General features: G+C 38.6%; 1 protein-coding gene across 3 annotated transcripts in view; it reads left to right on the top strand.

The window, feature by feature from the left end:
- The window catches only part of LOC126297831 (HEAT repeat-containing protein 5B), a 472,968-nt gene that overhangs the window by 325,869 nt on the left and 134,321 nt on the right, over nucleotides 1-12,778 (top strand). For all 3 annotated transcript variants that reach the window (XM_049989077.1, XM_049989078.1, XM_049989076.1), the window contains 6 exons: nucleotides 4,773-4,896; nucleotides 6,183-6,309; nucleotides 8,189-8,300; nucleotides 8,372-8,490; nucleotides 10,449-10,582; nucleotides 10,666-10,775. In XM_049989077.1, coding sequence (XP_049845034.1) covers nucleotides 4,773-4,896; nucleotides 6,183-6,309; nucleotides 8,189-8,300; nucleotides 8,372-8,490; nucleotides 10,449-10,582; nucleotides 10,666-10,775 — 726 coding nt within the window. The remainder of the gene's footprint in view (nucleotides 1-4,772; nucleotides 4,897-6,182; nucleotides 6,310-8,188; nucleotides 8,301-8,371; nucleotides 8,491-10,448; nucleotides 10,583-10,665; nucleotides 10,776-12,778) is intronic.

Raw genomic sequence — 12,778 nt, forward strand, 5'->3', positions numbered from 1 at the left:
AGCAGCTTATGACACAATCAACCATCAGATGCTTCTGCACAAAATGTGTGGAATAACTGAAGATTACCATCTTACATGAATAATTTAAGATCTGTGTCAAAACAGAAGGTATTTCATAGAATTTCAAGGTCAGTGCAGTCAATAAAGTGGCCAAAAGAAAGGGTTGCCACAGGCCAGTGTCTTGGATCCTTTGTTATTTAATATTTATACAACAATCAACCCCTGCCTAATAACACATGGAGATTTTTCATTTATGCCGATGCTCTCACCCTCTGTTCCCAAAGTGTGTCCTTTGAACAGGTGGAACTAAATCTTAACACTGCTTTGGAGGAATTAGATAAAGACTGCTGTAATAACCAGGTAAAATCAAGTCCGAAGTGTGCACATTCCATATAAAGAACAGACAGGCCCTTAGGGAGCTTCAAGTGGCTTGGATTGGAGAGCAGCTGGAACACAGTTTCCACTGTAAATACAAGGGGTCATTTTTGACCATACATTGATTTTTCAGTAATCACTACCTGAAAGTAAAACAAAAGGTATCTGTAAGAAAAAACATATTCCACAAAATTATGGGGATGTCCAGAGGTGCAGCAGCAAAAACAGTCAAAACTACAACTTCATCTTTGTTTTACATTGCAGATGAATATGATAACCTTGTTTAGTAGTATTCAGCACATGATAAATATGTTGATATTTCTGAAGCCTTTTCACTAATTGGTGGATGTCTGAAATCTACGACATAGTATAAAATCAATCATTTAGCTGGAACTGCTGCTCTAGACATCAGGCATGAGATAGCTGCATGCAGAGAAAGGTATAAGGTATGCACCCTACCCAATAAACACCCATTATATGATCACCCCTTAACTGTTGTCCAGGAAAAGTTTCATGAGTACAACAGATAAAACTGTCCAACAGACATGTTCCAGACTATCTATGTGGAATATGAGGTCTGAACACTACTGGATGACACCATTGGAAAATGTAGCTACTGGTTTCATTGAAGGACAGCTTGTATGGAAAACTCTGAACAGGGTCAGAGCTGCAGCCACAAGGTCAAAAGACATTTTGCAGCTATAGGGTACAGACGTTAATTTCAAATATGTTGTTCTTCAATAACTAAAAAACTGTGGCCTCTAGCAAAAACTTAACCCAGTACAAAATTTAAATACATTAAATTCCCTAAAAAAAGATCTGTTCATTTATTCTGTAAGGTTTTTGTGTGTAGCGAGCAAGAGAAAATCTTGTATGTGGCTTTTGAAGACATTGTGGGCTGCATAAAACCCAATGATAGTGGTATCTGAATCATCCTGTATATTCACCCATAAATCTTACTTCTACTGTTTTCTGGTTTCAGTCAGCTTTCTGTGCCTAGTATTATGTGATCCCCACTGCTTTGTAGGAGTACTTAAAAATCAGGTACTTTTTTGCAGATGCTTTGGCAGTTTGTGTGCAACCCAGTCACTCAGCAACCAGGACAGTAGCCTCATATGTGTAGTTGCATCCCTGATGCATTTAGGGAAACCTTACAGTTCTCAACCCCATGGCCAGGAACTCTTAGCTTGTCACAAAACCTTCAAAGTCTCTGGTTCTGTCCTTTCACTTGACTTAGAACCAGGCATCCAATTCAGTTTTGGGGACAGTGCTGGAAATTGAGAGCTTTGTTGAAACTCCATGAGCAAGGCTGGCATTCTTAGCATTCTTGGCCAGTTGTTGGAATGATCCAACTGTGACTTTGAAGCCCAGACATCAGGCATCCTTTGTTCCAACTTGCACCACAATCTGCAGCTGATTGCCAGTTAATCCCTCAGTGGCTGCTGGAACAGACTGTTAAAAATGCCAGGTGAGGCATCCAGACATACAAAAGCTGATCCTTCCCACCCCTTGCCGTTATTTCCCTAACTGGTACCATTATTTGCCATACATTTGGACTGCCAATGATTAACATACCTCTACCATTTACATTTCCTGGTCTGCCACCCCCACCCCTTCCCCTACATAGCAGTCTTCCCAAAACAACTGAAGTGTGATTTGCAGACTCAGTTTCAGTGTGAAACTGAGCACCTGAAACCTGTTGGTTTGGGGGACAGGTGTTGCACCCTGGTTTGTGGGTAAAAAGGCTCCTAGGCCTACCACTGATATGCCACTCCCAGTAATATTGACGAGATTCTGTACTTCCTGGAGATGACTCAGTTCACACAGATGACGATAATACTTGAGCTACATCTGGTATGTCTGGCACAAGTCTGTTGGTAGCCCTCCCAACAAACCTTTTTGCATCAGCTTTCAATCTCTTGACAGCAGTCACAGTGATTTCCAGGTGCCAGAAAGTGAATCTGCTTGGCAGCTGAATATCGATTATACGGTACATTGACTAGCCTGTGTCTGGTTTAGAGACACTTGTTCTACATATCTAAGTGAATTCTGAATTGGATGTAAAACACTGAAACAGTTGAAGTGCAAGCATACATCTGACTGTTAAAACTTTCTTCATTACCTGATTTACTTGCATAAGAGTCTCTGACCTCAAAGAAACATATGCCAAATCTTTCACTATGCAAATGCATATTGTAGTACAAAAGATAAAAACCATAAAGCATATGAAAAATAATTAGTAAATAAATAACCTTTCCATCAGTTTGTGGATCACCTGTAACAAAGACTGTAAGATGGGTGTATCTGACAAATAATGCACATGGAAAATTACTGATACTTACATTCATTGATCTTTTGAAATAGAAATATTGAATATTTATGTCATTATAGGTCCATAAATTTCCTTGTAGATTTTAGAGTATTACCTTAAAGTCCAAATATCCAACCAAAAGAAATGCTGAGATCAGTGAATTCATCAAGAACAATGAGACATAACAATGTGATGATTCGCTTAAATGGAAGTTGGAGGAATTAATGTATAATCTCTTTACCTGTCCTAGTAACTTTTTGATACAATTAAGGTAGTTCTAAATAATGGTTTGCAGAAAGACAACAGCCTGTCTGTCATATCATGTGGCTGTAATGCTGCAAAAGATGGTTTCACTCACCTCAATAAGCTCTACACTTTCCGCTGCCTGTTTGAGGGAGGTGCACAAAGTTACTCAGCCTGGAAAAGCTGTTAAAAACGATGACTGCATTGCGTGTGTTCCTAGACTGCATTACATTTACTTCTAAGTAGCTGAAAGTACATTGTATTTTTCAGGATTAGGTTCTCGAATACTTGAAATAGTTGCTTTAAAGAATGAATTATGTGCATTCTAAGAACAGGCAGATCACAATCTTCTAGTGCTAAATCTTGATTCTGTCACTTTATAAACAGTTAAAATTTCACTTGATGATGATCAGTGTGTTGCTATGGCCCCCCCCCCCCACCACCACAAAAAAAAAAAAAAAAAAAAAAAAATACTGCACAGTTTCTAGCTTATTGACTTCTGCATAATAAACCATGGGAAGTTACAATATATAGTAATAAAGTTCTGTTTCACTTCATCAATCAGAACCATTATCCTAATCAGATATCATTGTATATGTCCACATCAGACTAACTTCAGTCTCTTTATTCTCAACAAAACACAAATTGTTGCAAACAAAACAATCACTCACTGCTTACACAGCAGGTTGATTCCATAATATCTTATCACTACCTAAGGGTGACTGGATTATGACTCCCATCATTTTCTCCAGTGCAGTTACATCTCGTTTGGGTGTGCTCTTGTCTCTAATCAGCTTATTCTACTGAGAGTTGTACACATTATCATTCAACAAAGAAAACCTTCAAATTGACCAATAATAACTTTTAAATATAATATGTGTTAACTGCCAAAATATTGTTTCCTTAGGAAATGAACTTCAGACAACCATGTCTGTACTTGTAACATGGACTGATGTAAACAAATTACTTTTCAAATATAATTACATTCTGTTGTCACATTTTTCTTTTCATTCAGGATATGTGACCCAGTCCACAACATTATTTCACACACTCACATGTTATTAATTGCCTACAATTTAAAATTCATTTTTTGTGTACACTTCCAACACACTCCACACACATTTTCACAACATGCAAATTGTACTTTGTTTTTAAGTACTGTAAATTTTGTATTGCAAGGAAATTTATTTATCCCCAAAACAATGAAAGATATTGAATTGATGTTTATGCGGTTAACTCATGTTTCTGTGCAATATCATAGTACAAAGTTTCGTTAATATTGGTTCACGGAAATGGATAGTAATGGAATCACAGTCTGGCATACGATTTAGCTTCTCCTTACGTGCTCAAGTGCTGTAGCATGCCAGATGACACATGACATAATGTGGGAAACAGCCACGTGGGCTCCCCCCAAACAGCATCAGCATCTGCTGCTTAGGCACAAGGCTGCCTGTAAAACTGAACTACATACTGCTATACCACAAGCAGTTTGAATTTTGTTGATGATTTGTTGATCTCTCTCTCTCTCTCTCTCTCTCTCTCTCTCTCTCTCTCTCTCTCTCTCTCTCTCTCACCCCCCACCTCTTTCTTTCTGTCTGCACATCTCCCCCTCCCTGTCTTTCTTTCTCTCCGTCCTGCTCCCATCTCCCCATTCCACTCTTATCCCCACCCCAACATCCAACTTCGCATTTCAGGTGTGAAGCAATATTAAAAATACATTTAACTACATTTTCTTCTACCTTATGTTCTTTAATGATAATTTAAGATATTGTGCATATAAATTATTATAATTGAATAACTGCCTAAGAGAGTCAAAATACTCACTGCACTCTTTTATCTTCAGATCTGATTGATGCAACCTTGGCTGTGCTTGTCCATCCATGTCAAGCTGCTAGACTAGCTGCAGCATGGTGCTTGCGGTGTATGTGTGTAGCTGTGCCCAGTCAAACCACACCACTTATTGATAAGTAAGCATTATTATCATGTTGGTATATACAAAGGTTGGAACGTTGATAGTGGCAACTATTTATTTACAGCTTGTACAAAATCGGTATGTGTTTCAAAGTTTTCCTGACTTTCAAAGTAGTCATCAGCATTGTGTGTAACCCACTGCCAGCGATGTGGAAGTCATAGGGTACTCTTAGCAGTGCCATTTGTGTTGACAGTCCGAGCGGCATGGTCTATTGCCCGACGAATTTGTAGCAGTTCTGAAGCTGTTAATTTTTGGAACAAAACCTATGACCAGCTTAGAGACAGAAGTGATGACACTTTCTGCAGGAGCTGACCATCATTTTGCAGGATAGTGCTCAAGCACGTACAGTGCAAGCTGTTATGGGCTGGCTCTGAGCACTATGGGATATAACAGTGGAGGTCATCAGTCTCCTAGAACTTAGAACTACTTAAACCTAACTAACCTAACGATATCACACACATCCATGCCTGAGACTGGATTCCAACCTGTGGCCGTAGCGATCGCGCAGTTCCAGACTGAAGCGCCTAGAACCGCTCGGCCACTCCGGCTGTCCACAAGCTGTTACTGATTTGTTTGACTGATGAGGCTGCTAAGTGCTATACAACCTACTGCACTCCCCTGACTTAAGCCCTCGAGAGTTCAACTTGATCCGTAAACTGAAGGAAACACTTCACAGCATTCGCTTCAGAACTGCTATAAATTCGTTGGGCAATAGACTACACCACTCGGTCAGCACAACTAGCACTGCTAAGAGTATCCTACGAGTTCCACATCGCTGGCAATGGGTTAAACACAATGCTGGTGACTACTTTGAAGGTCAATAAAATGCGTATCTATTTTGTACGAGCAATAAATAAATAGTTGCCACTATTTAAGTTCCAACACTCGTACTTTCCAGCAGTTTGTTAACTACATTGATCTAGTGCACCATAATTTGAAATATTCATTTCCAATCAAACTGAATTTTGTTTTGTTTAGATTTCTATACTATCAAATGTTTTCTGTTGTTTATTGAACATTTTTATTTGTTGTGATGTAATAATTTGGTTGTGACTTAACAGCATGAAACCAATGCAGGAAGATGTTGACAGAGAGGAATTTTTTAATATTATTTCAAAGTTTTAGTGAGAAATGCATATTGTTAGGTTACACTTGATATCATCAAATATCAAGCTGTAGTGGAAAAAATTCTAAACGTATATTACTGGCACTATTGTTAATTTGGGCTCATTTGAAATATAACCAATTTTTAAAATATGTTTGGTGTTTGTATTATTACAGGTGTTTGGAAGGAATAGAGAATATGAAGACGTCTCCTGAGGGTATAGCAGGCTATAGTGGTGCATTAGCAGCTGTTCTAGGTAGTGTGAGATTATCACCACTTGGAGTACCTCACACAAAAGGAAAGGTAACGTGCAGAATTTGCTAGAGCTCTGAAGTTACAGTTCATTTGTAGAACTTATTAGAAATGGAAACAGACTTAAGCATAACATTTATTGAATATTTGTTTCTGGAAGTCACAAGTAACACATGATAGAATTTTAGTTTTTATTTTGTGCGTCATATGTATTTGATATGAACATTTTGTTTGTACTGATCAATATTAAAATGTAAGTTTCTAAAACAGTACAACCCAGTGGTTTTGAAACTGTCCAGCCCGTGGTTCACAACTGTATGTTAAAATAATGCACATGTAACAACTAAGATCTGAATCCAAAAATATCTTGTTAAGAGGGTAGTTTTCCAGCTCAGTAACAAACAAAAATACAACTTGTATCCATTATGATTATGGAACACTGCAAGTATGATGAACAAGGTTTCGAGAAATTATTACAACCATTTTTATTGTCCATAATGGAAAATAAAAATTGAAGAATAAAATAAAGATCAGCTGGTTGCAGTAATTTCTGGAAAATCTTCAAACATAAATACTTTGAGAAACAGTAATAGTTAAAAATGTGCTTGATTTTAATTAACATTGATGGATTTGACCATGAACATTGGTCGTGTACCTCAGGGGTAGGGGGGTAAGAAGCATGGCCATTGTGGGGTTAGAGGATGTAAGAGGGAAAATATTTTATTGTTTGCCTCCAATACTGACAACAGGCAGGTGTGCTCAACTTTTATTGATCAGCTGCTACAGTATAAATTTTGACATGAAAGTAACATTGATTGCTGAATGTGCATTTCAGAGATGTCATCTTCAAATGCTACAGATATATACCACAAGGAATATGAAATTAAATTAAGGCCATTGTATAAAAACACAATGAATAGAAGAAAATTTACAATGAAAGCATTTGTTAAACGTTTCTGATTGTGTCTCATGTTTAATATATGACATCATATATTGATACCACCCAACCAGCGTCAAATTTGGAAACAGAGTTGCAAGTTTCCATCAGATGCTGACAGCGGTTGTGAGTGATCCAGCAGATTTAATGATGCTTGCCTGCTGTGCCACACCTCCAGCGGCTCTGTACCACGAGTGCTCTCTGCCGCAGCAGTATAGAACGATTGGCGGCAACCAGACGCCCCACGCTTGCTCGGAGCCTCTTCGCCATGTGATGCAGTACGGATGCTGTCTATTCACGGCTCCAAGACCATCATTCGTGCTTAGCTAGAAGAGCCTCATCCCTGTTGACAGTGCGAGCAGGACTCTGTTTCTTGTTGCATATTTTGTAATGCATCTCCATACACTTGGTGAAATACAAATTAAGTTCTGTTTACTATGTTAGCTTATTCACTAATCATTTCTGCTCGTGTCCAGCTTTCCTATGACGACAATTGCCGCACCACTCTGTAGCCCACCTCTCCATTCCATTGTGTATGGAGTCGTACACAACAGAATAATAGATTTAAATATAAGTACAATCACTGTTATTAATCAATCACCCACTTGTGCAGACAACACAACAACATTTTGTCAGGAAACTACAGTGCCAGTACTTTGGGGTGATGAGGATGGCAGAAATCTGAAACAGAGAACAGTCAAAATGAAGTATTCCGAATGGTGTCGACTTTTAACAGTCATTATGTGGGGGCTGGAGCCAGCTTATTGCACCTTTCCTAATATTAGTCTGTTGGGGGATCGTAACATACTAATTCGTAAAGGTTACCATTTGATAATAAAACCAGTACATATGTGGCCCCAGGTGCTCCCTCACAATGTCAGCATAGGCCCCTGAGCAAATAAAGTTTGACAACCGCAAACTCATTCACTTATTCTGTAAGTAGTTGATGGGATTTTTGTCTCAGGAATAAGTGACTGCATTGTTTGATTGCAGGTGATTTTTAATACAGCTGAAGAATTACTGCGCAGTGCAAGTCAAAACAGCCGGCTTTCATTGAACCGGACACAAGCTGGGTGGTTGCTAATTGGTGCTATAATGACACTAGGTAAATACTCAACGACACAGTCTTATTTTATTTATTTGAAAATGAGATTGTTGCATGACATGATGTTGCAGGAGTTCCTGTCGTTAGGGGATTGTTGCCACGTATGCTGTTACTTTGGAGAAACTCTTTCCCTCGCTCAAACAAGGAACTGGATTCTGAGAAGGCAAGGGGAGATGCTTTCACATGGCAAGTAAGTATTGCTTTGATATTTCTTACAGGTGACAGGATACCCAAAATGAATTTCATCCTAATCTCTCAACTATAATATTGAAAAAGTGTTTAATTAAATTCTATTAGTGGGTAGAGTGTAATTACTTACACCATTCGTGTCACTTATGATGTCTTGTGCGTCCTTTGTTTCAAACAGTTTGCTGAACCTAAGAAAGGAAATTTTTTCCCCTTCCCTTCTGAAGTTCATGAGAACCTTCATGTTGCCACTGTTTGGGATGATATGTACAACATTCCATGCTATCTTAAAAGAACTTCATCACATTTTCATGTTACAGGAAATCTGCAGTGAGAGGAGGAAATTGTCATCTCCCACATGTTGCACGAAGCATTTTGAATAGTACAGGAAACTGTTGAATGTTAGCTTGGAGGTCAGCTAGTCAATTTATGGCATGAAGTGTAGTGGATCAAAATCTCTTCCACAGTAATACATCAGTGGACACAGTCAGTGGCAAACACTGCTGAGAAATTTCTTTTTGAAAATTGCTTTTGGCCGAAACTTGCCAAAGCAGCTTAGCTTCCTCAGTATTAACTGTTTGTATAAATTTGATGTTCTCGTCCTTTTGCGTGTGACATAAACTATTTCACATACCTGTATTTATCATTTATCCAATGCAGTATTGGCTACATCCTTAAGATTTTCATCTGTGGGGTGCAGTTTTAGGGTGTCTATCATGTAGATAATCTTCAAGGGAAGAATGACCACATGTAAACTCAGCCATCCATTTCTTGATCATTTAAAATAAGCCAGTAGACTACTTACAAACTTTCATAAGCTTTGGATGAAGTTCATTCCATTATAAACCACCAAAAACAAAGACTGAGTTCATGGCATTACAGATCATCATTTTAATTTAAAACAGTCCTAACATGACTACCAATACTATTCTACAGATAAAGGTAACACTCATTTTACAGCATGTATCAACATAACTGAAGTAAAATTTCATTGGCATTGCTTGCACCTCTGCACCTGGTAAAGAACTTTCATCTTACCTTTGTATTTATAGTGAAGGGATAATGGAATTTCTACAATGGGAGTGGAAAGTGTTTTTGCATTTAGGAATGATGGTGTTTTCGTAATGGAAAAGTTACACTTTTAACAATTGGGAATGCTACTTAAGTCATGGGAGTTGTGTATGAGGGTGTGCTGAAAAGTAATGCCTGTCCATTTTTATTTTGTTCTCAATATCACTTGAGGTGTTACAAGTCATGCATATTACTTGGTCGACTTTCCGTCTTTACTGACACAAGTTGCAACCCTCTGCTGCTAGAGGGCTCCGAATTTTAGTATGTAACATTTCAGTGTGTAACAAAACTATATAAGTGCATGAGAAACCCTCAGAAAAATGGACACATGAATTTGAAGAGTTGTTCCTTCAATGTGACAATGCCTGACCACACACGAGCACTATGACATCTGCAACAATCTGACACCTTGGCTTCACTGTCATTGATCATCGTACATACAGTCTCGATTTGGCCCCATTCCATTTTCATATGTTTTCAAAACTTTAAGAATGCCTTCGAGGACTTCACTTTGATAGTGATGAAGTGGTGCAAGCAGAGGTGAGGTTGTGGTTCTGTCAACAAGTCAAACATTCTATGGTAATGGCATCAGTAAATTGGTGTTTCATTGGGAGGAATGTTGTTTGTTGTCGGGTGACTATGCTGAGAAATAAATATGGAGCATGAAGGGTAAAGAGAAAGTGTGCTAATAAAGTTCAGTTTATTTAAAAGGTTAGAAGAGTTTTCTCATAAAATTCAGAGGCATCACTTTTTAAGTGCACTGTCATATTTAGAGTGAAAGTAGTAACACAACATAATTTCCTGAAGGCACTGTACAGTTTGATAGTGTTATGGAATTAGAAAACTGTGGTTATTAATAGGGTATTCATGCTCTTTTGTTAATTCATTTAGGTGACACTTGAAGGCCGTGCTGGTGCACTTTCAGCAATGCACAGTTTTCTGCAGAACTGTTCTGAGTTAGTCAATGATGATATCATCAGGCGTTTGCTAACACCTGTTGAATCAGCTCTTGTCATGCTGACAAAGTAAGTACCATTGTTATTTTAGTTTAATTATGGTAGCAAAAGTAGTCCAAGACATTAATTTGCCTTGCCTTCACTCTGTGCAGTTTGACACAGATTTTGAGAAGCTATTCTCAGCACCTTAAAGCTCCTGCAGCCATGGTTCGATTACGATTGTATGAGACACTTTCTATGCTGCCTCCACATACCTTTGAAGGTAAGAAAACCAACTCCTTACTACAAAAATAATTCTCTTGAGTATTTTTTTAGAACAGCCTGATCACTTTTTAAAAGCTTGTGCTTCATATTTTGCTTTCTTACTGCCCTGTTTATAATGTATTTTTATGTATGTGACTGTATTCTTTTACTTAATTCCTTTTAACAATTATTAGCTGTTGAAACTGCTGCTTGTGTGTTGTCACATTGTATTCATTTGCTTCCGTGGGGCACAGCAAGGGTAAACATTGTTGGTTACCTTGCACATCTGGAACTATTAATAACTATTTACTTTATTTTTTTCTTGTGCTTCATAGGAGCAAGGTACAATAGCAAATGAATCAAGAACAGTGACTTATAAGCAGCAAATTCAATAGCATTTAATTGGTAAAGGGACAAACTTAAATTAGTATTAGTGCTACCATCTGAAATGTCATTTTCTGTGCAGCTGTATTGCCATGTTGTTTATGTTGTTGGACTAACAAATCAGATAAACAGGACAAATATGCTATCTCTTTAAATGAAGATAATTGTGTATAGAACCAGAAGGATTGTTTATGTAACCTGCCTTACCACACACACACACACACACACCAAAGAGCCTAGACTTTATGACATCTATAAGCTGTGAGATTGAATGCCACCTGCTGGTATTGCAAGCATGTGGCACGGTAAGGAAATGCAAGTGGAGCTGAGGTAAATGGGGATCATTCTAGTGATGATTTGGGCTGCTAATGGGGAAGTCCGCCAACAATAATTTGGACAAAGGGTGGATTCTTATGGCCCATCAGCTGGGAATGAGCAACATGGAAATGCTGCTGTCATGAGAATCTATATAAAATGGTTGTTGGATGTTCACTCTTCCACACAGAATGTGGAGGTCAGAGGCTTGCCCACTCTGTAAAGCAGGATAGGTAGAGATCTGTGGCAGATATGAATGCAGAGAACTGTGCTGGTGCAGTTGCAAGTGCTCAGAAGTTCACAGTTCAACACATGTTATTGAACTTGAGGCTTCACAGCAGATGATCTATAAATGTCCCCCTCTTGACCCAACATCATCATCAGTTATGATTGCAGTGGGCACAGGACCATTGGGATTGGACTGTGTATCAATGAAAATATGTTGCCTGTTGGATGAATTAAGTTTCTTGCTACACCAGGTCAGTCATCATGTCCAGGTACGCCATCATCTGGTGAATGGCTGCTCAATATGTGCACAGTGCTATAGATGCAGTTCATTGGCGGATAGTAGTGTCCTATGGGGCACATTCACCTGGGCTCCTATGGGATCTGTAGCAGTAATGTAAGGCCCAATTATCCTCTGCTTTTTACGACTTACGTAAATGATGTGGTTGATGGTATTGACAGTGGCATTAGACTGTTTGCTGATGATGCTGTAGTCTACAGGAAAGTCTTATCACACGAAAGTTGTGAACAAATCAATGAATATTTTCAGAAAATAAATGCTTAGTGTAATGACTGGCAGTTATCTCTCAATATTAGTAAGTGTAACCTACAGCGTATAACAAGACGAAAATTCCCATTAATGTAAGAGTCCAAAATAAATGCCCAGTCTTTGGAAGTGGTAATATCCGTCAAGTATCTGGGTGTGACTATTCAAAATGATCTCAAATGGAATGATCGGGTTACACAAGTAATGGGCAAGGTGAACTCTAGATTGCGGTTTTTCGGTAGAATCCTGAACCGATGCAGTCCTTCAACAAAGGAAATTGCTAACAAAATGTTAGTTCGTCCAGTATTGGAGTATTGTTTGTCTGTATGGGGCCCTTACCAGTTGGGTCTGATTCAAGAGATTGAGAAGGTCCAAAGAAGAGTGGCAAGATTTGTGATGGGTACATTTAGCCATCGCAAGAATGTAACAAATCTCATAGACAGTCTGAAGTGGGACACACTTGCAGATAGACAACGTGCTAAACGGAAGGAGCTGCTCACTAAACTCCAAAATCCAATCTTCGCTGAGGATGTAGAGCATATATTACTACC

The sequence above is a fragment of the Schistocerca gregaria genome, chromosome X (assembly GCF_023897955.1).
Source record: "Schistocerca gregaria isolate iqSchGreg1 chromosome X, iqSchGreg1.2, whole genome shotgun sequence".
NCBI classification, from domain to species: domain Eukaryota; kingdom Metazoa; phylum Arthropoda; class Insecta; order Orthoptera; family Acrididae; genus Schistocerca; species Schistocerca gregaria.